The 27,778-nt window shown below is 52.0% G+C and overlaps 1 protein-coding gene across 2 annotated transcripts in view; it reads left to right on the top strand.

Moving 5' to 3' along the window:
* ST8SIA2 (ST8 alpha-N-acetyl-neuraminide alpha-2,8-sialyltransferase 2) overlaps positions 1–26,885 on the top strand; it is a gene marked incomplete at both ends in the record, with an annotated part of 43,865 nt that extends 16,980 nt beyond the window's left edge. Inside the window, 5 exons of one of the 2 annotated variants that reach the window (XM_084253376.1) lie at positions 8,800–8,862; positions 12,360–12,488; positions 15,957–16,214; positions 18,587–18,880; positions 26,600–26,885. In XM_084253376.1, coding sequence (XP_084109502.1) covers positions 8,800–8,862; positions 12,360–12,488; positions 15,957–16,214; positions 18,587–18,880; positions 26,600–26,885 — 1,030 coding nt within the window. The remainder of the gene's footprint in view (positions 1–8,799; positions 8,863–12,359; positions 12,489–15,956; positions 16,215–18,586; positions 18,881–26,599) is intronic. The other variant, XM_084253377.1, reaches the window with a different exon arrangement.
* Positions 26,886–27,778: the final 893 nt, after the last annotated feature.

The raw sequence follows: 27,778 nt of genomic DNA, 5'->3' as shown, positions 1-27,778 counted from the left end.
GAAAGGGGGCAGCCAGTGCAAAGGCCCTGGGCCTGGAGCACACCTGGTGGGTGTGAGTAGGTGGGCAGAGGGGTTGGGAGTGAAACTCGGGTTTCCCTCCTTCCGCCCCGAGTCATGCATCTGGAAGCTGCATTCTCTTCTCTGTGGCACAGGACACTGTCCCTCTTTGATGCCTTCATTCATCCAGTGGTCCTCTTAAGGACCCCACCCACACCTTGGAATGCAGAGATGCTCTGGCCCCCAGTGCTGTGCTTGACTAGGGTCTGGGGTCCTGGTGATGAAGCTCCGTGTTGGCAGGACCAGGGGTGCTGTCTCTGGTAAGGTAGGGTCTTCAGAAGGAGGGCGGGGGACTCCAAAGAGGCGCTGTGGCCATGGCCTCAAGGAGGAAGTGCTCTGCTGACCGCTCTCGCCATGTCCAGCTCAACTGGCAGGACAGATTTGGTTGCCTCTGAGTTTTAGCTGCTTTGGTGTCCGGGTTTGTGAGTCTAAGAGACGCAGCATTTCTTAGAAGTCCCTGGGTTATAAAATGTGTGCAGCTGGAGGACAATGAGCTGCAGGCACTGGTGAGCCTGGGTGGTGACTCCCCTCTGGCCTGTGCCTCTGTTTACTCCAAAAGTGTTCTGATCTGGATGTAAATGGCCTGGTCATGCCTGGTTCAAGGTGCCAGTTTCATGATGAGAAAAGGTGGGGACAAGAATGGTGGGAAATGCTTGGCATCCAGCGACTTGTTTACCTGGATTTTGATATGCAGATGCCTACAAGTGCTTTTCCATAAACACTAGGGAAAGTGGCTGGGACATTATCAAAGCCCTAAGTCCTCAGGGATGTTTTCTGAAGTCAAGCAACAGGAGGAGCCTAGCGTGAGCTGGTTCCTGTCTGGATACTGTCAGAAGCTGATTAACTAGCAAAAGTTTGCCGAAATCAAAGCAAAATGGATAAGTCAAATCATGCTGATATTTAACATGAACAACGAGAAGACAGCAGAGAACGGAGTTGAGTTGTGGAGAAGAAACAGCTTGAGCTCACTGGCGTGGCCTCCCACCTCCATTAACACTGACAGCTCCCACAGAAGCCCAGGGCCAGACATCGTGCCATTGTGGAAACGCCACCACCGAGGGTTGTTCAGAGTTCCGGGCCCGCTGGCGCCTCAGTGTCTGAGCTTCAGGAGCTCCTATGCAACGAGAAGACTTCTCTACGGGACAAGACAGCACAGAAGCTGTTGAGCGCGTCAGGAAAGCTGTTAGCCTGACCTGATGCCAAGAAGCTGAGTGGGCGGAACCGGAGCAGAGCGGCAGACAAGGCAGCCCAGGGAATGAATCTAAACTGGGTGCCAACGCCACACTCCGAGTGCTGCCTGCCACCTGTGAAGCTGAAGCTGCTGCTGGGGGCCCCCTACAGTCATACCGCGTACTGAATGCCAGTGATGAGGTGCCGTGCCCTGTGGTCCTGCTGGGGGTGCGCTGGTGTTCACAGTGTGGTCCTCACTGCCGAAGCCGTGGCTTCAGAGGGGGCCCCGAGTGTGAGTGCAGAGGCCAAGCTCAGCTAGAAGGATGCTCTGGGGAGAAACACAGCGAGGATGCCTGCTACGTGGGGAGAGGGCATTCTGCTCTTAGCTCTTCACCGGAAGCCAGCAATGGTCTTACGTTTTTAATGGCTGGGAGCATATCAAAAGAAGCATAACAGGGCCTCCCTAGTGGCACAAGGGGTTAAGCACCCCACTATGAAGAAATCAGTAGCCTCTGCAGCACGAGTTCGATCCCCAGCTGGCCAGGGAGCTACCCACATGGCACAGCAGACCTCTCCTGTCTCGCCCGCTGCTCCCCTCAGCAGTATATTTCAGTCAGTCTGCCTGTTCTGTTCCCTGCTCTGTCTCAGGTGAATCCTCTCACCCCTTGCCCCACATCTCTGGTCTATAACCCAGCTCTTGTATGCATAAATAAATAAATCTTAAAAAAGAAAAAAAAAGAAGTGTAACAGGAGTAGCAGCACCTTACGGGATGGCGTGCACTGTCCTCACTCTTGCATTTATTTGTTGGTATCAACCATGTGACCTAGTACTGTTAGTCATTTCATAGATGAGGAAACACGTAGAAGTTTCTAGATAGGTTAAGTAATAGTCCAAGCTCACATCACTAACCATCAGATCCACTGGCATTCAGACCCAGGGAGGCTCGTTTCAGAGTTCTCGCCCTTACCCTGTTCGGCCACTTGAAAGGCTCCCCAGCACTGCAGGGTAGACAGAGCGTAGGTCTAAGGGAGAGCTTCAAGAAACCCGTCCCCAAAGGCTCTCGGAGGGAAGATGACAGTGATTCAGAGACGCGAGGGGAGGCTTTGCAGGAGCCTCTGTTGTGACAACAGAACATCCCATCACTCACTTTGAACTACAATTAAGCTACAATTATCTCCCCCCCCCCAAAAAAAAAGAACTATACCTTCAATAGGCCTATTACCAAAAAAAAAAAAAAAAAAGCACAGGAGAACCCCTGTGTACATTACAGGGTGTACACTACAAGCTCCCCAGCGGTCTGAAGAGTAATGAACCCCAGTATGTACATACACACCCAAGTTGAAGTTTAACTTATAGTCTCAGCACGATAAGAGATGAACAAGAACAATAATAAAGTAGAACAATTATAACAATATCCTATAATGAAGTTGTGTGAAGCTTCTCTCTCTCTCTCAGATCCTTTATTGACCGTAATACTTTCAGACCGTGGTCGACAGTCCGTAACTGACACCAAGGAAATGGATCTGGGTAACAGGAGTCTATTGTGCTCACTTATTATTATTTTTTAATTTCATTAATAAGCAGCTTGTGGATATTTGTTCTCGCTCTCATTGGTTAAGCAACTGCATCTACATGAGAACTTCAATTTTTCCCCACAGTCTAAAAGAGGCAAAAGTCTAAAATATTCGCTGCCTGGTCCTGTAGAAGAAAAGGTTGCCAACCCGTATTGCAGAGAAAGCAGACGCGGGAGCCGCCGCGGGATGGGACCAGAATGGCTGCTGAGTTTAAAAGGTGCTGAGTGATGTGGAAGCAACAGCTGTCCACCCTGGTGGACAGGCCTGAGTCCTTCATCAAGGACTGTCCAGTGGCATCTACTGAAAAGGCCTTAGGCTAAGGGAACTGGGCAGAAGCAGCTCTCAGCTGGCACAGATGGCATCCAGGTGGCTGGGGGTTTCACAGGGTCCTCAAGCCAGGGAGCCATCCCCTACTCAGAGTGACGGAGACCCACCAGAGCCTCTTGGGGAGTGTGATGGGGTGCCATTTCTCCCATGGTGCTAGGGCCAGAGGGAACGTCCATTGCCAGCCTCATGGTGAGGTTCTGCACTGGCTCAACCAAGACTGGGCCCCTTGCCATATTACCTCCCACCCCCCTCAGGCCCCCTCCCCTCCTGTTCCAGTCACAGGTGGTTGGGGGCCAGACATAAACCCCTGGGAGGGGCCTTTCCTCCCGGCTCTGTGACATTCTGCTGCCACGGAGCTGCCACGGAACTGCCACGCAGGAAGCCAGGCTGCCACCCGCCTCGACGTGGACGGACCCTTGACTAAGCAGCAGCCAGACATGAAGGACAAGTGCTGTGTCATCCCTCTTCCCCCAAACAGCTAGTGCAGGCAAATTCACAGCCACTGAAATTAGAATCGATGTGCCCAGGGGCTAGGGGAGGAAGATTAGGGACTTATGTTTAATGGGTACAGTTTCTGTGTGGGGTGAGAGAAAACTTCTAAACAGTGGTAACGGCCGTAGAAACTGAATATGCTTAATGTCACTGAACTGTACACTTTAAAGGGGTTAGAATAGAAATTTTCTGTTATGGCTATTTTACCACATTTTTTTAAAACTCTAGAAAAATTCAATAAAACCATCCTTGAGCCCTGTTGAAATCCCAACTCTGTTCATGGGAACGAATGACCTCGAGTCCACCTTTTTCTTGTCCTTCTACCCACCACCTATCTGAGAAGCCATGGAGTGTGCCCCGCGGTGTCAGCAGGCAGGAACCCCAGTGGTTTTTAGGCACAAATGTATGCACCCCAGAACAATGAAGGAAGAACCCTCTGCAAATTCACAAATTGGGTACGACTTTATCTTCTATTCTCAAGACTAATCAGCTGTTTCAATTGGATTCAGACTGTTCATTAAAGTTGTCAGCACCTGCGAGTTCTTTTCCTGAGCCCGGCTCTCCAGCGAGAACCCAAGAACGTGGGAGGTTATAACGCAGCCCCGAGAGCACAACACACTGGCTGTTATCTTACCTAGAAATAATTGGGCTCGGATGAAAAGGCTAAACAGAAATGCAGGTTTTAGGTTTGCTCATTGCTTTTGACTAACAGCAGATCTGACTGCACAGTGTTGTTTTCACACACCGTCTTAGTTACTGTCTTAGCTTAATGGGGACACTCTGCCTGTCAGTGGTGACAAGGAGACTGGCATTCTAGAACGCAGACCTTTAGGATGGCCAACCTCTGCTGAGAAGACTCAGCAGGGTCAAATGGACATTTTCTATTACAAACATTGTACCTTGTTGGTGGAGTTTTTCCCACTGTCTAGAGAGCTTTCCCGTATGTGTTCACGTGTGGGTCATCTTGGCATCTAGATGTAGGATTTCAGCACTTTGCAAATTATCTTTGTGGACTTTTCTCACCTGATCATCTTCTTTTGTCACTCCCCCAAGCAGGTATGAGCATTCCTCCATCACAAGGAGGGTAAGCTTATTTCAGTAACATTGGCTGCAGAACCTAGTTAGGAAAAAAAAAAAAATCCCTTGTCAATTTACGTGGTTCACTTTGAGCCAAATATTTGCATTCTGCGGTTCTTTGAATGATGGCCTGCTCCATCCTAAGGGTCTCTGAAAGATGAAATCATGTCTTTTCCATATATAAATAATATATAGGGACACAGTGCACAAACTGCAGGGAAATCTCTGGAAGCCCCACAGCATGGAGTCTGATTTGATTCACTGAGTCCAAGTTGTACAAGCTAAGCAGGTGAACAAGGCAGCCTCCACCCATTTTAATGTTTTCTTGTGATACAGTGAGGCTGAAAGATGACTGTCATTGAAAAGATCATTTGCTGTGTCCCAGATCCCAAGAGGATGGGACCCAGCACACCAGGAACACACAGGGACGCACCAGGTCCCTCGGAAGCAGAGGAAAATGTAGAAATCGGGCAAGAGCCTTGATTGTAGCTTCCACAGGAGGTGGGGCAGGATAAGCAGACTTAAGATTGGTGAGTTTGGATAACCCAGCAGGCTCCGGGGCGCAGGGCCTGTCCCAGCTGTCTGGCCCTGGGTTCTGCGTGCTTAGGACAGGTAGATGGTGGCCCAGAGTGTGAGACCCCAATAAAAGAGATGATGTGGATGAGGGTTCTGGATTGTTTGATTTGCATCTGAAAGATACACGCCTGGGCTGTTCTCTCTCAGGACCTGCTAACCCCAGGAGGCCCAGCCCTCCTGGGCCAGCAAAGCCCTGAGAACAGGGAAAATTAAGGCTGTGGTTAACACACACCCTCCAGGGGCTTGCAATCTAGTGCAGCCCGAGGAAGCTGAAACCCGAACCAAATCTCCAGACTTCTTTGACAGTTTAGATTACGCAAATGGCAAGAATTCTTTAAAACCTCCCACCCAGGATTCCATGAAATAATTAAATAAGAAGACAAATGCTGTTAACAGAATTGAATACTCAAGGAGAAGGAAAGAGTAGCTGAGAATGGATGATCGGGACGGTTTCAGGGAGGCACCGGTATTGGGTTTGGGGTTAGCCTGGAGGGTGATGTAGGTGGGCTGGTGGTGGCGGAGAAGGATGAGGAGGCTCCACTGTCCCACAGACACCAGGCCAAGAACAAGAGAGGTGGAGAAGGGGGCATCAATGTGCATCAGTCGGGCCAAAGAGGCCAGTTGTAAGGTGACGAATGGAAACCGGACTCTCGGCGATGAGCACGGTGTAGACCACACAGGTGTTGAGAGCAAGTTTATACACCTGAACCCTGTGTAACACTATAGACTATGTTACTGCAATTAAGACAAAGTGAGAGCAGAGGTTCCCGTGAGGACAGTTTTGCCCGAGGGCACACTTGGTGATGGCTCTATATCCTGGGTCAGCACAGCTTGCGGGGTGCAGCGAGGGGAGCTGCTGGCATTGACCTGCGGTGTCCACACAGCCGACCCACCAACAGAGAAACAGCACCCCAAGTATTTATAGAGCTGAGTTGGGAAAAACTGAGTTGGAGGAAGGATGAGGATGAAGACGTGTGTAGTTTTGCGGGGAACCGCAGACTTATGCTCTCCTGGATGCAGGGGGCCAGGCGCTGCCGGTGCTGGTCCTTACCCAGCCTCAGATGAAATTAAAGCAGACGCAGAGCTCGCCTCACCTGGGTCCTCGGGGATTTCCTGGTGATGCCGAAGAGGGTTTGTTGAGGTTTGCTTTTTGATTAGGCAGAATTTTAAATTATTGTGAAGTCAAATCTGCTACATTTTCTCTTATGATTTCGTCATCCACCCCTGAATTTTAAACACCCTTCACATGCTCTCCTATGTCTCATCAAAGGTTTGATAAATGTTCTCTTCCAATCATTTTTATAAGCCCATTTCTTAGGGCTTGCCTTCTTTAAATACTGAACTATTAATTCAGCCTTTTCCAGAGGTTGCTACAAGTATTAGTGGTGATCATGTACGACGATCTTAGGAGTTCTGCAGATAAATATTTTGGGGTTAGTGGCTGTGGTTTTTTTTTCCCCAAATAAGTACATCATCACGTTATCAGACCTGCATTTTCAGAGAAAGGATTGCTTAGGATAAGGCTACATTTTTAAAGATGAGTCAATTTCTTTAAATTGATTGAATACTAGTGTGGGTGATAAACAAATGTAGCAAGCTGGTGACAGGGATATAAGACTTCCTGGAGTTTGGGGAGCACTAGTAAATTTATTTGAAGTTTATTTTGCTATCTTGAGTAGAGTATCACTCAACTGATACCCCCTCCCCAAACTCACCTCCCCATTATTAACTGACGACTCCAAAGCACTTACTGAATTTCTCATTGATAGTGATTTTTAAAATCATCTATCAAGTCTTATATGCAACATTTCTGAGTGTTCTTTTTTATTCCATTAGCTTTTCATTAGTCGTGAATTATGAATGCACTTTTAGTCACTGCGCTTGACTTGCTGTCTGACCCAGCAGGTCTTCCAGCCAGGACTGCTGATGTAGAGCCGGGTGGGAGGGACGTGAATAGTCAGTGACATGTGGACAGCAGCGTGTCCTGGGGGCCTTGGAGGCCTGAACTGAATGACTCAAGGCTGTCAAAGGATAGAATGTTGCCTGCTGCCAAATAATATTGAAAGACATTTCAGTCTATCAGAAAAAAAATGCACAATGTTGTATCTACAAGTAAGCTAATCCTATGCAAAGCAGGTATGTGACACTATTCACAATAGTTAGGACGTGGCAACAGCCCACATGCCCATCCACAACAAGATGTGGTCTAGCCACAGTATGGAATACTGCTCAGACCTGAGGAAAGATGAAATGCAGCCATTTACAGCAAAATGCAGGAAGTTTGAGGGAATGATGTTTAGTAAAGCAAGTCAGAGTGACACAGCCAAACACGGGTCACTTACATAACAGACGATCTGACAGTCTGTTATGGCTTACTTACAAAAACTGCTACAGAGCAGATGTAGTGATGGCTGAGATTAGGGACAGGGGGATAGAAGTGATGGTAGTGGGGGGAGGGGGAAATGGAATATTTTCTTTTAATTTAAAAAAAAAAAAAAAAAGAACATCCAGACTTCAAAGCAGAATGGAGAGAGGGCACTAACTGCTCCAAAGAGTTCTCATTAAATCATAGGACTCCTGCAAACACCCAGCTTTCTCAGTGATTTGAACTGGTTTTTTGGAGTGCATAAACACCTTAACTTTGGCTAGCCAACATTTATAAATGAGAGCTGTATATCGAAACACCTCTGCAAATCACACATCCTATAAAGGGGTGGCAGGTGGGGGCAGGGAGGGGAATGACTTAATAAAAACAATTAATCTCACCTCAGCTTTTAAAAGACACACACAGGGCCCCAGGTGAGCTGGGTACCAGAAGCAGATGGAAGCTGGTGAAGGTGGGTGAGGAACCACATGGCCCGTGCCCCTTCTAGATCAGAATTCCACAAAATTGAATGGATGGTGTGGCGACAGAGGGCCATAGTATGCTTTCACCCCCAAGAACTTTTAACCTCCAAAAAATGGAACAAAAGACCACATTACTCATCCACCTTCTGCTCCCCCCAAAAGTGACAGCATTTACTGTCACTTCTCCTGCCACCAAAAAGCAAATGGTGATCACATCTGGTTGGAAGCCCTCATGAGTCAACCTTGCACCTCTGTTGAACTTCTGGTGGTGTCTCGAGTTTGGAGAGGGTGTGAACTGTGACAATATCTTGCTACATGTGAGCTAAAGGGAAGGCCGGAGCAGACGCTGAGTCATGCCAAAGCACGTGGGAGCAAATGCTGAATCATGCTGAGACATGCTATGCTGTGGGGTTACCATAGGTGATGAATCCCAAAGGCATTTGTCTCACGACTCAGGTGAAAACCTTAAGGTGAACTGAAATGTTCACAAGGGAGGATCTGCAGAATGCTTGGGTTCCTGTCTGGGCCAGCACAATGCCTGTTCTGCAGAGGCCAGAGAGAGAGCTCACCTTCCTCTGTAGTGCTCCAAATGGGCTGCAGGATCTCCTGGCCACTGAAGAGGGCTTTGCCAACAAGAGCTGGGTGGTTTATAAATAATGCATTTCCTTTGTCTTGCAGGAATTCTGGAGGCAGAGGTACAATCAGATCAGCTGTGAACAGCTTACATAGCAAATCTAATAGGTTTGTAAATTAGATTTTGTGTTCATTTGTTTTTGCTGTAAGGCAGCTATTAATCTGCTTCTCCTCTTTGCTGGATGGTGCCCTTCTTACTTAGCAAATAGATCTGTTTCATTTCACTTTGGCTTTGCATTTCCCTAATCACTTGGGGGCGGGGAGGGAATCTGTCGATAGAACAGCCCATGAAATGGCCCAAGGTCTAGAGGCTGCAGAGATGGAAAAATCAGATGGGAAAGAGTCGTTTTCTGGATAAGAGCCCACCCATTTCGAAGCGCTTGGGCCACCAATGAGCTCATGCATAACTTGCATTTTTGCTGAGCAGTGGAGCCTCTGAAGGGAACCAGAACTTTCGCCCTATTTCACTGTAGTGGGTGACTTGTCCAGGAGATTAAGATGAAATAAAGCATTTCAAGGACCTTGCTGAGACTCCTTACATACGTGTACATATATAGAATCAACTCAGCAACATTAACCTTGACTGGAACGTGCCCTCTACATCCTGGCGTTTCCTCATGAGCGCCCTTGGCCGGCTGCAGCTTCATGCATGGGGGCAAGTAAATGCTTGCAAGCCAGCAAACCCAGGCTTCGCACTGGCTGCGGAGGGACCAGGCCCCTGCATCCACATTCTCCACCAGTAACAACTGGCCCATAGCTCTGGCCTCTAGTCTTATGAACCTGAGCTTAAGGTCCAACAGACGGGAGAAGCAGATACCATTTATTTGACAGAAAGGCCACGCCTCGAAGTGAAAACCTTGTTTTACTTTCTTAATGTCCCATTTTGGTCAAGCTGCGAATGGAGAGGGCCTCCCTGCTTGGCGTGGGGGCTGCTAATTGCCCCTCCATGTTCGTTTAGGTCTCTCAGCCACATGAGGTCCAGTCCCTCACACAGGTCCAGTCCCGACCCTACAGGACTGACTTGGGAAAGTGCCCCCTCTGTCCTGGTATCGTTGCTTCCAGATCAACCTCAGCCCCCTTACAGCCTCAAATGGAGCTTATGCTATGTCCGGTGAAATGCAGATGTGGCGTGAATAACACAGAAGGCCATGGGTCCCTACGTTCCTCTTCAACACAAAACGATGCCCCCAAGAAGACCCTTCCTCTGAAGCAGGATTCCCTGTGCCCCATGGCACCATGGGGTTGGGGCGGGCATGGTCTTATTGGCATCAAGTAAGAGAAGTAAGAATAGTCTTGGGAGTCAGACACACCCGTGCTCAGTCCCCGAGCTTATGAGCTGGGCATCGGACAAGTTATCTCCCCCCTCTGAGCCTCCTTTTTTAATTAGAACAATAACGCAACCCCCTTTCAAGGGATGTTTCGAGAATTAGAACTACTGAATAGAAGGCTCTAGCCCGATGCCTGATCTACTAAAATTCTCAAAGGATGCTCGCTACTATTACTGTGGAGGTATCCATGGCGACAGAAGATGACCACTTAAGTAGGCATGGCAACTTAAGGCTGACATGAGGCTCTAGTGTCATCGGGTGGAGGGAGTGCCGGGACCAGAGGGCACATTCATGAAGAGGAGGATCTCAGCCACCGGCATGGACATCCAGGACACCGAGGTGGCCTTGGGGGTATCTAAGCCCAGTGCCTTTCCCATGCGCCCCAGGGTTGAAGTCCACTAAGACCATGTGTAGAGTCCTGCCCAGTTTTCACTAGCAAGTGGTGATCCTGGCCAACATTTCTCTCTTGCCCTGACCTGTCTCCACCACGAGTATCCCAGAGAAGCCTGGAAACCCCTGTGCAGGATGCTGTACAAGTCTCCTCTGCCAGCGCCCATGGAATTCCTCTATAGAACCTTCTGTTCTGAGTGAGCCTGGGGTGCCCCACATGCCCAGTTTCTGAAAGAAGCTCCTGAGGTTGACTCGACCTGATGCCACAAGATGCCAGGTGCCAGTCATTGATTCCTGATAAGAACATCAGCCAGATCTTAGGAAGACAGTGCTTCATCACAAATATTAAAGCATTTCTAGCACATAAACCTACCGGTGCAAGCTGCAGAGAAGCTTGGAAACTCAGAGCGCAGCAGCCGAATCCCTGCTCCTGAGGGTCACCACTACGGCCAGGGCCTTAGGGATGCAGCCACGAGCAGGGCCTCAGGAGTCAGCAGTCAGGGAGAGGCCAGGAGAATTCGGTGGTTCTTAGAGAATTCTAGAAACTTAGAGCCAGACATCTTCCTCTTTGAGACCCTCTTTCTACAAATGGAGAAATGGAGGCTCAAAGTGGTGGCACAAATTGGGAAAACTTTCCAGTGGGCCCCCTTTCTGGGTGCAGCTGAAGGTCAGGCCTTCTCATTCCACTCAAAGGCTCCCTCCAGCCTGCGCCAGAGGAAAATCCACCCACCCTCCTGAAAAGTCTGCTCTCTGCAGAAGTTACAGCTATCTGAATCCAAGGCATCGGCCAGACAAGTCGGGAACACTGAAGAAGGAGGCAGGGAGAATGTGCACCCCAAAATGAATTTCTTCTGTACCCCCAAAAGGCAAAATGGGGCATTGGGTTGAGATTGCATTGCCAGGATTTCACCTTTTTTAACTTGGCTATTTCAAGATAAAGGCAGAGGAGGTAGATGCGTGGCTCAAGTTCTTGAAGGCTCCAGAACTCAGCATCACAAACCCACTTGTCATTCTAACCGGGAGGCTGCTGTCAGCGCAGAGGGACCGGCGCGGCCCACATGCATCTGTGTGCATCCGGCAGGGGCAGGCTGGCTCCGCCGCTGCCTCCCGAGATGTCACTGTAACCTAGTTTCTTAGAAACCTACTAGCATAGATTCCAGACCGCCACTTTCATGCTGGTCCTGTAATGCCAGGTGTGCCTGAATGGGGTGGAGATAGAGTGCACCCAGAATCCTGAGTTGCCCCTGCAGACAGCTGGCTGGCTCCTTCTCCCACACCAGGCCCCCTCGGGGTCTCAGCAGGGGCTTCTGTATTTCACTGCTATGTGAGATCACCGGGGAACAGACAAGACGGAGGGCACACCCCCTAGTTATAGGCAAGTGGGAGACCCACTGCCTGGAACAGGGCAGGACTGGAAGTAGAATCTGATGGCTACTGTCAAGGGTGTGGGCACCAGGGAGAAGCCCAGGCTATGTGGCACTGCCCTGGGGGGAGGTGTTCTTTGCTCTTTATTGAGTTTGTAAACCAGCCTAGGATACTTGGTTGTTTATGCAACTGCTATTTGTAGTTTTGCAAAAATAGCTTGAAGAAGTATTACTATTCTGCTAGGTTTCCCTGGGCGGGGGCAGGGAGAAAGACCATTTAATCACATGCGGGCCCTCTCCCCCGCCCCGTCCTGTCTCCAAGAATGGATGTAGGTTATACCTGAGGGAGAGCGTCTGTGCATTCTGGAAGATAAATAGACTGCCTTCCCTTCTCGGTAATAACTGCAATTTTGCTCTTCCGACAAAGTTTACATTCAGGTCCGTGCAAAAACAAAACTATTAGGCGTCTCGTTGGCATGCTAACAGATCATGTCTACCCTTGTCCTCTGTTTTTTCCTTCCAGAGCTGAAGTTGTAATAAATGGCTCCTCATCACCAGCTGTTGTTGACAGAAGTAATGAGAGCATGAAGCACAACATCCAGCCGGCCTCGGCCAAGTGGAGACACAACCAGACTCTCTCTCTGAGGATCAGGTAGTGGTAATTACCTATAGGACAAGAGGCAGGCTTGGCCTTCTGCAGCACAAGCTGGCAAATTGCCGCTCTTCATCATCTAAAGAAATCAGGATAGAAATAAAAGGTTGACCTCCCGCTGAGGTGGGTTTCATCTGTAAGTGATCAACTGGATATAAAAACCCGAGGAGCCCAGCGCCCAGCAGGTGTAGCGGCCATTCTCCACGGGAGGCAGCGGGAGCACCTGCAGATGGGCTGGGAAGGGGTGAGACTCTCCAGGTGGCGGCAGCCAGGGCAGGGGTGTCTTTGGAGAGCTGCCACCTCCTGGTGACTTAAGGGCTGCCCCTAGAGCTGCCCAGTGAGCTGGGAGCTGACGTGATGCCTGGCCGCCAAGGGCGAGGTCTGGCTGCCGGAGCGCAGCTCCTGCCCTGTGTTTTCAGTGCCCTGTGGGCAGTGACCATGGGCGACCATGCAGTAGGATCACCCCTGTCAGCTGTCTGGGCACCTGGCATTGAGGGAGCCTTGACTTACCCAGCCAAGGTGGGTCGGTGGCATGGCTGGTCACAGCTGGCCAGAAAAACCCATCATTTCCATGCACTGTTCTGGGGGCTGACATGAGCCAGATGTGCTGGGGGTTGACGCAAGAGCAAGCAGACAGGACAGGGAAGCGAGGTACACATGTGGATGGCGCTGCATCTGATAAATGGGGGGGGGGGGAAGGAAGAAACGGTGCTTCAATTTGTAATGGGACCAAGAGGACAGCCAGGAAAGGACCCCCAGAAGCCCTGGGTTTTGGAGGATAAGTAGGAGTTCGCAGGCATGGCCAGCTCTCTCTTGCCTGCAGGGTCTGTTTGTGTTCAGTGTTGCTGGAACACAAAGCCGGAGGTGGGGAGTGGGGGCAACGAGGTTGGCAGCACAGCCAGGACTGCATGGGGAAAGCCTTGCCTGTCAGGGTCACCCTCCCAGGCCATGACCACCTGGGGGGAGGGGCCAGGACACAGTGGTCAACCTTGACTACGGCCACCAAAATGTCACGTCCAGAGCAGGGAGGTGCCACTGTTCTGCCACCACTTTGCCAGCACCTTTTCTGGGGCCTTCTGGTGGACCCTCACCAGATACCCCTGAAAGGCCTACATCACAGACCTCTGACCGGAGGCCCCGAGAGCAAGTGGGAAAGCCGCACTCACGTCCAAAGACGGTGTGACAATGCCCACCCGCGTGGAGGTCCAACCCAGACATGTGTTCTCAGTTCTGGGGTCAAGCCCAAGCGCTCTCTCTGAAGGCAGAGGGGACTCCTTCCCACCTTTCCCAGCTTTGGGGAGCCCAGGCGCTCCTGGCCTTGTGGCCACGTCTCTCCCATCTCTGCCTCTCTTTAAACAGCCTCTCCACTGTCCATGCCCCCCCTCCTGTCTCTTCCAAGGACACATGTCACTGGATTTAAAGCTCACCCAGCTAACCCAAGATGACCTCATCTGAAGATATTTCAACCACACATGCAAAACACATTCCAGCTTCCAAGGGCTAGGAGATGGGCACATATTTGAGGGGCTACTATTCACCCCACCATACCACCTGTCAGTGAAATTTTCCCTCCCACACAAACCTGCCTGCACCCCCCACTCACCGTTTGCCCAGCTATTAGGTGGAGAAAGGGGCACCCCACCCCACCTTTCAGAGAAGACCAGACGACAGCTTTTGTGGGGGGGCCTGCATGCACACAGCCCCCTCAACAGAGGAGCACTGTGCCGCCCCCCAGAGGGAAAAGAATTTCCTTCAACTCCTGCCAATTAATCACCAATATCATTCACAATAAGGCTTTGGGAGTGATTTGGAATGATGTTTAATTTAATAATTGATAGTAATTTCTCATAATTAGTTAGAAATTAATTTACTCTCAGAGGTATTTATTTATGGGCTTTCTGGGGGCTCTCTTTGCTCTTAAATACTTTGGGGTGAGTAATTACAAAGGTTTCAGCAATTTCCAAAATATATTCATTCGTCAAATTGCAGGATCCTTGGTAACCACAGTAAATAAAGCCAATGCCTTTGTTTTCCATTAAGAGCTAGAAACCCCTCAGCAAGGATAGTTCTCCCGCAGGCCCATCGTGAAGAGCAGACAAGAGCCTGGGGCCCTGCCAAGCATTCTGGCAGCCCCTTGCTCTGCCCAAGGCCCCACACAAAGCAGTGTCACCTGGAGAGCTTTCAAAGGTGAGCTGAGACCCAGCCTCTCTCAGAATCAGGATTTCTCAGATGTCAACCCCGAACCTGAATTCTTTCTAGTCCCCCAAGTGACTGACACATCCTGCTAGAGGAATCGCAGGTTGTGAACATCTCAGACCCCATAGGTGTTCAGGCAACAGTGTTACTCTCTACTCTACGGGGTGGCCATCTTGCAAATTCTCACTTTTGCAAAGTACTAGACTATTCTGTCCCTCCAGAGCTCTGTGGAAAAGACTAGCCTCACTGTGTTCTAGATAGGGGCTCACTGCAGGAAACGAAATTAAGTTCAGCTGATCTGGGTACCGGATTTCTGACTTGAATCATTTCTGAAGATCTGTGGGGTGATTTGGATAGTTCTAGAAGTAAAACCTCTACCTAGGATCCTCAGGTTCCTAGCGGCAGGTCTGCCTGGTTTGAGTAAAGTCCCACTGCTGATTCTGAGAGGACACCCATCCTTATCCTGACCACACATCATCCCATTTGTATTCTTTGCTAGGCGAGTCTAGAACTTTCACCCAAAATCAAAATCACCCCGGAGAGCTGGAATGATGTTTGATTGCCTTTGTTCTGAAACATCAAAAAGGAACCCTGGCCTGTGGGACAGGAGAACTATTAAATATTTACAAAACCCCAAACTAGACAGCAATTGGGGGGTGAGGGAGCCATACCCCACAAACAACCCAGCTCGCCCACAGCAGGCTGTGTTTTCAGTTTTTCAAAAGCAGAGTGGGTCACACACCTCAGTGTCCACACTCCCTTTCACGCCCTGAAGGCCCCGTGCCCGGAGGGTTTCCATGGCCGTAAACAGCCACTGAGGCATGAGGTACAGAAGACAAAGCATCTGGTTTCATGTCCCAAATTCAGGAGCCCATGACATGGTGGCCATGAATCCCACCCAGAGAGGAAGTGGGAGTCACGGGACCAGTCTGGGTTTACCTCAAGTTGAGGGGTCTCCCGTGCTGGGACTTTCAGTGCAAAGCCCAGGCAGTCCTGGCCCGCCCTTCACCAGCCGTCCTTGATGAACTCACCTTGTGTCCTAATGGGGTCCCTTCGCAGCAGAGACCACCTCTCACAGGAAGAAAGCATCAAGAAGGCGACCAAACATGCCCCACCATCACCAACATGGCCTCCAGGGTCAGAAGCCGTTGGTCGGGCTCAGCTCCGCCTGAGGGCCGGGCGGTGCCCAGGGTGACGGGCACGAGACCCCCGGGCAGCAGAGGGCAGCTGCGACGGGACGTTTTTCTTCTCACATGTGTTTGGTTTCTGTAGGAAGCAAATCCTCAAGTTTCTGGATGCCGAAAAGGACATCTCTGTCCTCAAGGGGACCCTGAAGCCGGGAGACATCATTCACTACATCTTTGACCGCGACAGCACCATGAACGTGTCCCAGAACCTCTACGAGCTGCTGCCCCGGACTTCGCCGCTGAAGAACAAACACTTCGCCACCTGCGCCATCGTGGGCAACTCGGGGGTGCTGCTCAACAGCGGCTGCGGCCGGGAGATCGACACGCACAGCTTCGTCATAAGGTAAGTGCAGGCCCCGCTTCTCTACTTTGCTTGCGTGTTAGAATTGCTTGGGAAGCTTCCAAGAGTCCTGAGGTCCAGACAGCACCTGGGAGCAACTCAATCACAGGGGGGGAGGGCGCAAGGGAGGGGGGAGTGTATTTCAGAGAGCCAGTCACACCTGCGTGCAGCCACGAGGCTAACAGCACTGCTCTGCAGCAAACCTGGGCAGCCAAGGCCCACTGCCTATTTTTTTATAAATAAAGTTTTATAGGAACACAGTCAAAAGCCACAGCCTAGTTGTAGAGGGCAGGAATGGTCACTGAGCAGGTTTCCTATGATCCAGCAGACTGGGTAAAGGAGGAATCAGAGTCCTTAGTGGCTTTTTGCAGGTCTTTTTATTGGGATTTACCCGGTACACAGCAGGCAGGGGTGCTGGGGGGCTAGGAGGCCTCCCAGCCCCCAGAAAATCCTCACTCTTTCTGGGCTCTCTGGCATTCTCCCTGTTTCTCTTCTTCTTCTCCTGGCTTCTCTGCTCCTGGCTTCTTTCTCGGCTTCTGCTGGCGTCCCCGTGACACCACCCTTAAAAGCCCAGTCTTAACCCAGGTGAATCCCATCTACTTATGCCCACACCCTACTCCAGGTGCCCGCCATCAGGCATGCATTCAGGACCGCAAGGATCCATCATCTATCCTGATGGCGGGAGGGCAGAAAAGCCTGACATTTTTCCTTACCCTACACTAGTGTTTTGAATAAAGTTTTATTGGAACACAACCACACCCCCCACTGCCTGTTTTTTTTAATACACTTTTATTGGAACACAGGCACAGCAATTCATTTTCATAAGCTCAAAGTCTGCTTTCTCACAACTACATAGAGTTGAATTAGTTCAATAATTGCAATGAGAGCGTGCACAGCTTGTAAAGTCAAAAACACAGATTATCTGCTCCTTTACGGAGAAAGTTTGCTAACCCCCAGAAAGAGCTTTATAACAAAAAAAAAGCTTTATATTACAAAAAAGCTTTATAACAAAAATATATAAATATAATATAAATATAAATATATTAAAAATATTAAAAAATATAAAATATAAAAATACAAAATATAAAAATATATTAAAAAAAGAGTTTATAACAAAAGGTTATAAGAAAATCTCTTGGATGGACCGGTTGTTGGTCCACACTTAGAAAACTCTTATGGGTTGGAAGTTACTCTACTGGTAACTGTATTATCTGTTAGTCAAAATCTGGAAAATGATTTCCCTGGAAATGTTGCTCCTAAGGAAGAAACAGATTTTTGTATGTGACCATCAGCTTTGCTGTTATTTCAGCCCTTCTTGTCCGGTCCCCTGAGACACATTTGGGCACAGTTACCCATGGCCCTGCTACCTGACCCCCTCCCACCCCAACCCAGACAGACTCAGAAACAAGGCTTTGCTATTCCCTGGTCAAAGTAGGGCACACAGAGCCTCCAGTTTCATCCCAAACAGCACCCAGCTCAGGTTTCTATTGGGACTGTCTCTGATGCAAAGAGAGCCTTGTCCTGGGGCTCTGGGAACTGGCCTTTCTGTAGAGTTCCCAAGTCTCAGGACATGGGAGCGCACTGTGTATTTACTCTGTATCCATAGCGATGGAAAAGTCAAGGTGGTTTTAGTTTTGTTGCCCTCTGCCAGGTCCTGCCTGTGCCAGGCACATCTCGTGCCTCAGTTCCCATTTTTTCAAAACGCTACAGTCTACAGAGTGGGAGAGGGGCGGAGACCAGGAAAGGTGAGCAGGTTTGTCTGATGAGAAGCGGTGGGAGGTGGCAGGGGGAGTGGGTGGAGGCACAGCTGCCTCCAGGTAGAGTCAGAGCACCTCAATATTTATTGAGCTCATACTGTGGTCCAGCTGTCTTCTGGGTTCTATGCATGGAGTGGCTCTTTTAATTCCCGGGGTGGGGTGGGGTTTGCTATCTGATCTCTATCAGGGCTAAGGAAGTTTGTGCTGCGGGTACGCCTTATCCATGAGGAAGCTCTCAGGAAATACAGAGAGGCTGAGGAGGTCGCCCAGTATCACACAGCCTCACACCTGAATTCTGAACCTAGGGGCATGGCCAGGCGCACCTGCCAACAGCCTCATGCTTTGGTTCGCTGTGGGCTGCCTTCCTTCCTTCTTCTTCCCCCACTAGATCCTAAACTGCAGGAGGCAGGTGTTTTCCACTGGTGCCGAAGTTTTGTGTATGTGCTCAGTGCTCTGTAAATATTTGCAGAGAAGGGGGGATAACCAGAGGGACTGGCAGGTACAGGAAGATATTCTGAGTCCTTGTTCTCAGAGGAAAAAAGAAAAAGAGGCAGCGGATGGGTAGAGTTCAATATAAGCGGTGGTCCCCCAGAACCGTGTCGCCTTTTTCCCTGGCAGGTGCAACCTGGCCCCCGTGCAGGAGTACGCCCGGGATGTGGGGCTCAAGACAGACCTGGTGACCATGAACCCATCGGTCATCCAGAGGGCCTTCGAGGACTTGGTGAACGCCACGTGGCGGGAGAAGCTGCTGCAGCGGCTACACAGCCTCAACGGCAGCATCCTGTGGATCCCCGCCTTCATGGCCAGGGGCGGCAAGGAACGGGTCGAGTGGGTCAACGCGCTCATCTTGAAGCACCACGTCAACGTGCGCACCGCCTACCCGTCTCTGCGCCTGCTGCACGCTGTCCGTGGGTGAGCTGGCAGGGGGGATGCTGGGGCAAGAGGGGCCTGGTGGCAGCGTCTCTTTCCTACCCTGGTCTAGCCCTGCTGCACCCCTCACTCCTTGAACCAACTCACCAAATCCTTCCTGAGCCCCGCTTCGGAGAAATGAGGAGGGTGGACAAAGGGGTTTCCTCTGGCTGGTGGGTTTTAACCCGGCGGTAGCACCTGCCTGGAGAACTGTGCCGAGAGGGCCTTCCCCGAGAATACGCTGTCAGGCAATCGGGTGTGCCTAATGCTATTTTGACAGATGAAAGTGAGTCGATTGTAGCTGGAAATCGTGCTGGGAGCACGTGAGACCCGCTGTCGCTGTGGTCCGGGGAGTGTCAGTTGTGCTCAGACTAGGGCTGTGCTCATTCTGACTTGCTGTAAAGTGTGGACTAAGGGCAACAGGATTTGCCGGTGGATTCTGTTTAAGGCCCTCCAGGGGTGGAGAAAGAGAAGCGTCCTGGATGGCGGGTCAAGCCCTTGGGCGGTTGGTGCCCTGCCAGAGCCAGGAGAGCCTGGGAGAAGCACGGGCCTGTTGGGGAGGTGAAGGAAGAGAGCACTATCTGGGGCATGTGAACAGTGAGGTGCCCCAGCCCGCTTCTGACCGCCCAGCACAGGGTCCAGCCCTGCCCCCCAGTTCCCCTCAAGCCACTTGGCATCACAGCCCTGCCCCAGGGACACAGGACAGCCCACTCTGGACTCCTCACTTACCCGAAGGCCCTGGGATGCCCTTCATGGGGGCCTTAGCAGAACACCTGTGACCTTTGGCCTTCTAAAGGTGACTTTCAAGGCACCCCCACCTATGACCAGCACTGGTCCACTGGGGTGGGTATCGACACAAAAACCTGGGCTCCCTAAGAAAGATCTAGAGAGACAGAGAAGTGTGGGGCTGATGGAGTAAGCGGTACTGTGTGGACCAGGCTCACGGGGAGGTAGAAGTGTCTGAACTCCCTTGGCATCCTGGCCCTCCCTCAGGGTCAGAGTGGGCCTACGCCCCCACCCACCCTGCTCACCCCCACCTCCTGTCTTTAGGCTCCATGACTAAAATGATTCTTTCTGGAAGGAGTAAAGCCTTCCCATGGTTTGGGGTCAGCGGAGACCAGAGAAGGGGAGACTCCTTGGTAAGGAGAGGAACAGTCCCTCTGGTGGGGAGTGGGCAACACCTGGCGGAAACGTAAGCCGCCGGCTCTATTTTCAGCCATAATCGACTCACTTTCATCTGTCAAAATAGCATTAGGCACCAGTAATAAGCCCTTTAAACAAACAGGCTGTTAATCCTGAGATGGTAACATCTTCCTCTGCAGGAACTCCCACGAGGAAATACTTCCAGAGACGAGCCCAGGGCGGCTCTACTTTTAGCCTGGGGGGGTGGAGGGCGCCAGGGCCTGGCCATGGACTTCTGCAGTGGCCTCTCCCTCTGCTGGGTGAGGTGCGGGTCTGGATGGGTGGACCCTGCAGTGGGAGGAAGGGCTCCCCTGCCTTGGTGGCCAAGAGGTTTCAGTTGCCACCGCCAGAGGAAGAAGGGTGAGCGGTGAGCGACGCGGAACAAACCACATGAGAAAAGACTGGGAGCAGAGCGGTAGGCAGAGGGGAGTACCGAGTCCAGAGACAGCGTGTCCTGGCACCAGACCCTCGGGCTGTGGGGACAGGGACACCTAGTTCAGGTCACGGCTCCACTGCTCACAAGGAAGCCTTGAGCAAGGAGCTCGTCTCCCTCTGCCCTGCTCTGTCTCTACCCGAGGGAACACTACCTCCATCAGAACAGGAGCCCGAGCCAGCCACACAGGAGAGACAGGCAACCAGCCATCCTAAGCTACTGTGACCGTGGCAGCTGCCACCGACTGTGGGGAGAGCTGCCTGTGGGATCAGACTTGTGCTGTGGCCCCGGGAGGTAGAAACAGGCGCAGAGGCGAAAGAGCAGGGAGGTCAGGACAAGGAGGTTCAAGGTGATGAAGGACTCTGCTGGGGTCCGAGCCAGGGGCTTAGTCATACATGCCTTGAAGTCCAACGGTTTGCGGAATAATCTTGTTCCCTTACTTTAAAGTCGGGTGCAGTCATTATGGAAGACAGCATGGAGATTCATAAATAAATTAGAAATAGAAACTCCTATGAAACAGCGAGCCCACTGCTGGGTACACCCCAAGAATACAGACACTGTGTCCCAGCGAAGTCTGCAGCCCTGGGGGAGAAACTGTCCCGCCCTCCCGCGCTGGCATCTGGCTCTGCGCGCTCGGTGGCCTTCCTGTGCTGGGTCTGTGGCCACATCCCTGTCTGTAAGGTCATCACTCATAGTGGGTTAGGACCCACCTATTTAATTTGATGACCTCTGTAAAGACCCTCATCTCCAAATGAGGACACGTTCTGAGGTACTAGAGGTTAGGACTTCTACATGTGAACTTTGAGGGGATGCCTGACAATTGGGGTCATCCATGGTGGGGGTGTCTACCCAGAAGACTTTTCAAGATTCTTGACCCTCTGAGGCAGGTATGGGCTGGGCATGGTAGGGGGGACAGCGTGGCACAGAGTGTGAGCAGAAGGCCAGCCTTCGCCTCTCCCCGCCTCCTACCCCAGCCTGAGCAGCCCTTCCAGGGGGCATTGCCAGCCTGCAGAGTGGCTCGGCGCCCTGGCTGGCTGTTGGGAGGGAGGAAGGGCTGCACCAGAGCAGAGGGTCACCTGGTCGCCCTCAACAGCCGCAGGAAGCGGGGAGTGGTCAGCAGCTGGTAGTGAGTGGCTCCCATTCAGTCTCAACAATGGGCAAGGCGGTGACCCATGGGGAGGCGGCCCCGGGGCAGGAAAGCTGGGCTCTTCAGCTGCCCGCTGGAGGCCTGGTACACAGGCAGCCTTTGATTGGAGCTTAATGAGGCACCAGGAGTGCTGAGCCTAAGTCTGAGGATGGCACCGACCCAGCGGGCACCCCCGTGAGAGCTTGAGCAGCAGACTGGCAAAGAAGGGCTCGAGGGCAGGCCCGGGCTGAGAGGAAAGCATGAGATTTGGGGGAGGTGGCAGACCCCTCCTAGACATGCCCATTGAGATCCTCAGAGGGACCCCTTGGGGCCAGTCCCAGGGGCTGAGGTCCAGTCCCTGGGGTGCCCATGAGGTGTGAAGTCCGTTCCAAGGCGGTCTTCCCTGGAGCAGAAGAGGAGGGAGGTCTGCGATGTTAGGACACAGCAGCCACTGACATTTGGTCATTTTTAATGGCCCGTCTCTATATTTTTAAAATAGCAGGCCACGTAGTCAAAAGGAAAATCCAGATAGTTCAAAAGGACTGGCCGTGAAGAGCAAGCCCTCCTCCACAGAGGCAACCACAGAACTGGTTTTCTAGGTGTGTCCTTCCTGAAATTCCCCTGCACTCAGAGGGGGGGTGGCAATTCTGGACGCGATGCCCTGTGAACACCGCCCGTGCTCCCCGCCAGCTGCCTGGCCCCCCGCTATGTCTGGGCCATGACGGATGTAGCCGAAGCCACCGGTGGGCAGAGCGGGTGTTTCCGTCTTTCATGACTGTCATCGAGTCCCCTGTGATCTCCTTGGATAAACCCCTGCACGCTCCCGGCGGCTACGCGGTGTGGAGGCGGCGCTGCTAAAACGAGAGCCGGGGCGCTGCGTGGCTAATTTGTGTAGCTCTCGCCAAGTTGCCTTCCCTAGAGGTGGGGACCAATTTATGCTCCCACCTATGCTTATTGAAAATGTCTGTTTTCCCATAACCTTGCCAACGTGGCGGATTATCAACATTTATTATCCTTGCCAACCCAGTGGAAAATGGCATCTGATTGTTGCTTGAAATTGCACTCCTTTAATTGTGAATGAGGCTGGAAATAATGCCTTTTTTTCCTTTTTGAAGGGGATCACTTTAAATTCCAGGATCCAGCCAGAAGGCTTACACTCCCAGGCAGCGGCCTTAGGGGGTCCCTGCTGGGTGATGCCCAGGTGTGAACTGCAGCCCCCCGGACTCCCCGAGCCCCCACCCCACACAGCCACAGGAGTCCCTCATGTAACCAGCACGCATTTTCCTTTTTTTTTTTTTTTTTTGGCAGCCTGCTGCCTGGGATGGCTTTAGCCTGCCTCTCCCCCTGCAGGCCCTGGGTGCAGAGTGAGACGGGGCTCATTCACCAATCTGACCAGTGCCCCCCAAGGGAGCCCTGGGCTCTGATTGATTGTTTTCATTCATGGCTTCTTTAAATAGATTTGTGAAACATCGGCTTTGAGCATGCGCTGCGTTAGGGTCTGGGAAGTCAGTCCCCTTGCACACAGAATTCAAGACCGTAGGGGAGGAAAAATATAAGCGAATGAGGAATTACAGTGGACCGCTGGAAATGCTGTGATAGAGAAAACATGGCAGACGGGAGGCTTCCTGCAGGAGGTGACCGGGAAGCTGAGAGCATAAGACAAGGCCTCAGCCAGGAGATGTAGGGATCATCCTGGAGGAAGTCCCCAGGCGTGAGGTTGTGAATGGCAGGTGTGTGGGTGTGGGATGGATTTCAGACCCAGAGCTGAAGGGCTGGCTGGGCCCCACCCCGGCGCTGGACACTCCTCTGTGGACTTGGAGTCCCTGGGGAATTTCTCTGTGGTATGGCCGTAGTTGAAGTCAGCTTGACTCACTTAAGTGAGAGCGCTGGCTCGAGTAAGCAAGGAGGCCAAGGGACCAGGAATCAGCCTCCCTTGTCCCAAGGGCTTGACCAACGCTGATCCCGCCCAAATTCTGAGCAAGCCCCCAGCTCTCCATTAACACAACATGAGCCTCATGCCAAGATGTGTCCCAATGCCAGAGCCCTAAGCCGTCCTCCCAAAGACGGGACCCTCACAGGCCGTGGGCCCCCAGCTGGAGCCAAGGCTGCTGATGTGGTGACGGGCCCAGGAGCCCGGCTTTGCTGCTGATCTTGCAGAAAATACCACCAGGTGCCCCTTGGCAACCACCTGCACCACGTCCCGAGTCCTAGATTCCAGGGAGAAGAGGAAATGTGCTTTGGAGATGATTTGGGCGAGCCTCGTTTACTGCTGCCCATGTTCATAAAATACAGCGCTTAATCGTCTTGGCAATTGGGGTAACCAATTTGAAAAATAATTACTGCCTTCTTTGAGATTACTTTACCTTCTAATTAAAATCTCAAGACTGGGATATTAAAGGTGCATTGTCAATACAATGTCCCGGATGCACCCAGCTGACCTCATTTGGGAAGGCAAAATTAATTAGTTTGTGTTTCGACACCCAGCTGTTATCCCAAGGAAAGAAATAGCCTCCAAGTCCGCCACGCACAGTCTCTAAATTGGCCAGAGCAACCGAGGAGATATAAGGGAAATCGAGAGTGATTTGTTCCTGCATAACTCAGTCAGCTTCTATTACAAGCTGCTCCTTCCCTGGCGCCCCGCGTCCCTGCCAGACATCGCTCAGGAGCGTCTGTTTACCCGTGGAGGCCGGGAGGAAATAAGTGGGACCTGCCACACCACTGAGCTCTCAATTCGTTCTGGAGCCTCATTTGCTGTTAACACCTTTCCCAGCTAGCAATTCCGGGTGGAAAGCCTGGCAGCCGTTGGAGAGGCCAGGAGTGTCTCTTCCGGCCCCAGCTGGCCCCCCTCACGGAGCCACATCTGCTAGCCCCCTGTCTGCTGGCCCCCCTCTGTCTGCTAGCCCCCCTCTGTCTGCTAGCCCCCTGTCTGCTAGCCCCCCTGTCTGCTAGCCCCCCTCTGTCTGCTAGCTCCCCACTGTCTGCTAGCCCCCCTCTGTCTGCTAGCCCCACTGTCTGCTAGCCCCCTTGTCTGCTAGCCCCCCTCTGTCTGCTAGCCCCCCTGTCTGCTAGCCCCCCTGTCTGCTAGCCCCCCTCTGTCTGCTAGCCCCCCTGTCTGCTAGCCCCCCGTCTGCTAGCCCCCCTCTGTCTGCTAGCCCCCCTCTATCTGCTAGCCCCCCTCTGTCTGCTAGCTGCCCCTCGCTTCTTTTCTGCGTCTTCCCATTTTTCAGCTCCATTGTGTCAAACATTTGCCGAGCTCAACGCAAGTCGCGAACACCAGTTCCAGGCTGTGCTGCGACCCACATGCTGCAGCCTCGAGGTTCCGAGCAACAGACTATTTCAGGTTCCCGCAAAGGGTGATGTAGGTTGGCAGGGATCTCTTCCAGCCAGTGATTCAGGGACACAGTTTTCCATCTCAGGCTGAAACCACCTTTCCCAGAGGCTTTGAGGTTCTCCAAGGAGGGGTGAGGCAAAGAGCAGGGGGGATATACTTTCTGGCAATGGTCTATGGGCCAGAGCTGGTCACAGACCCCAGTCTAGTTACAGGCGATGCAGGGAGGTGCCGGGCTGCTCGCAGTGTCTGTCAAGTGCCCCTGGCTCTGCCACCTGCCTTGGCTGCCCACTCACTCAGCCAGGGGCCTTTGAACCTCCTCCAAAGGTGTAGATGGCAGGGCACCTGACCCTGGGGAGACCATAGGACAGTTTCATGTGGGAGGCCATGAAATGTCAGCCTGGCCGATAAGCACAACAGAAGTGGAAGGAAACCCATGACCATAAGGGGGAGCGATGAATTCAGTTTAAGCTGTGAGGGGCACAAAGGGACATTTCCAGGAAGACATGAGGCATGTGCTTCATTTGGGGGAGAGGGGAGTGTTCACCTAGGGGACACATGGGGGTAAGTCACATCTGGGGAGGGCACAGCACGAGTGTGTGTGACCTCAGGTCCACCTACAAGCTCCTTGGTTGTCTCACCCCGCTCTGGGCACAGGTGTGCTCATGGCCTGAGAAGAAACCTATTGCCGAAGGCCTTCTCTGCTAGGGCTGCCTCCCAGGACACAGGCCGCAAGCCCCAAAAATGGAGCACGGCCAGTGTGAGGGCTGAATTTGCTCAAGGAGGGAATGTCAAGGAGATACTGTCATGCAGGGGCACTGCTGGTGGCGTGTGTACGCTGGGGCGTGTCAGCAATAGCTGCCACCAACCCTCCCAGATTCACCAGCCCACAGACCTGGTCTGTTTGACACATCTGAGAGGTGTCCAAACACATTTTAAACTAGTGGCCAACCTTTAAAATTTTGGAGAATTTGCATAACAATCCAATTTTCTGAAAAAATAAGAGAATGCGGCGTGATCATACTCAACAACAATAAAACTGGCTACCTCTTTAGATGCTATAGTCCCCACCACTCCCTATTGCCATAGAAACACTGAAGCCAGGAGTCTATTTTCCTTACACATCCCTGAATTCTGGACTCACTCAGTAATAACCCCTGCTAGCTATTTTCTAGGCTAGATTAGTTCTCCAGCCCCGATTTTCTTTAAAACTCCATAACAATTCCTTTTGTTTACTCCACCAGCAGTGTTGAAAGGACGATTCAAGTCACCCCCGCCTGCAGACAGCTTGGGGTGCAAAAGTGCCTTGAACATCATTGCATAATATCAAATATTTCATAACTGACAGACACTCTGTGTGTTCTTAGAGGTCCACAACTTTTGTCTAATTCAAAGGCTACCACCTCCTCTGTAAGAGATTTAAGATTCCAGAATGGCTGGGTTCCCTTTGGAGCCACAGAAGGAACCACCTGCAAAAGGAAGGACTTCTAGAAAAATATCCCCCCTCACCCCTAGGGAAGCAGGAATCAGCTGGTCTCCACAGCTCCCCACGTGGCATGTGGCCACTGGGCAGCGTGACACGTCCCGCTTCCTGCAAAGGCCTGTTCACAAACCCGCATCACCTTTGGTTTCTTTCCTCCTTTTATTTTTCAGGTACTGGCTGACCAACAAGGTCCACATCAAAAGACCCACCACCGGCCTCTTGATGTACACGCTGGCCACGCGCTTCTGCAACCAGATCTACCTCTACGGCTTCTGGCCCTTCCCGCTGGATCAGAACCAGAACCCCGTCAAGTACCACTATTACGACAGCCTCAAGTACGGCTACACCTCCCAGGCCAGCCCGCACACCATGCCCTTGGAGTTCAAGGCCCTCAAAAGCCTGCACGAGCAGGGGGCCTTGAAACTGACTGTGGGCCAGTGTGATGGGGCCACGTAAGGGCCCCCGGGGACTCGGTGGCTCACATTTCCTGCCGACTACACCACAGGCAGATGGGAGTCGGGGCGGCGCAGACTCTACAACAAGCAGGCTAGTGGTTTTTCTTTGTTCAAGTGTAAAACAGTGACCAGAATATATATATATCTCTACCTGCATATATATATTGACCTGAGTATTTATAACTGTGTGGTGTTCATCTAGCATTAGGCAGATAAGCCACAGGAAGAAGGTGTGGAGAACCCACCCACATTGGATGGAGACTCGGTCCATCTTTGGGGGGGCGGGCAGAAGGACTTAAAAAGAAGTCGGTCATGTGACTTGGGGGGACCGGCTGCCTCCCGCATGGGGGGGGGGCCTCTGAGGGCTCGTGGTTGAATGGAGAGCCATGATTGGCAGCTTCCCCGAGCCCCTGAGGTGTGTGGATTCTGGGTGAGGCAAGACCCAGAAGGACAACTTGACCCAAGTCTCACGGAGCGAGGGAGGCTGGAGCGTCCGCCGGGCACAAGACAAGCAGCAGGGGCCACATCTGAACAGAAGGCCTCGGCCCACCAACTTGAGTCCACTGGCCTGGGGTGAACCTCAGTGGAGCCAGCCCTGACCAGAGGGGCCTCTGCAGTGGTGGCGCGAAGGCTCGAGACATCCCGTGGACAGTTCATACTCCAGCTTAACAAGAACCACCAAGGACGTGGGGTGGAAAAGGCAGAAGATGCTAACGAGCTGGGGTATTTCAAAATCGTGTTTTTGGAAAATCACAACCTCCTGTTCAGGGCCAGCGCGCCACCCCACAGTAAGGCAGAAGAGCTTCCAGACCGAGGGGCCGTGGCCAGTGTGCTTTAAATCCGCTGAGTCTACTGAGAAGGAGGGGACCTGGGGATATCACCCTTGGGGGCACC

The sequence above is a fragment of the Talpa europaea genome (genome assembly GCF_964194135.1).
Source record: "Talpa europaea genome assembly, chromosome: 14".
NCBI classification, from domain to species: domain Eukaryota; kingdom Metazoa; phylum Chordata; class Mammalia; order Eulipotyphla; family Talpidae; genus Talpa; species Talpa europaea.
This window is presented reverse-complemented; position numbering and strand designations above follow the sequence as displayed.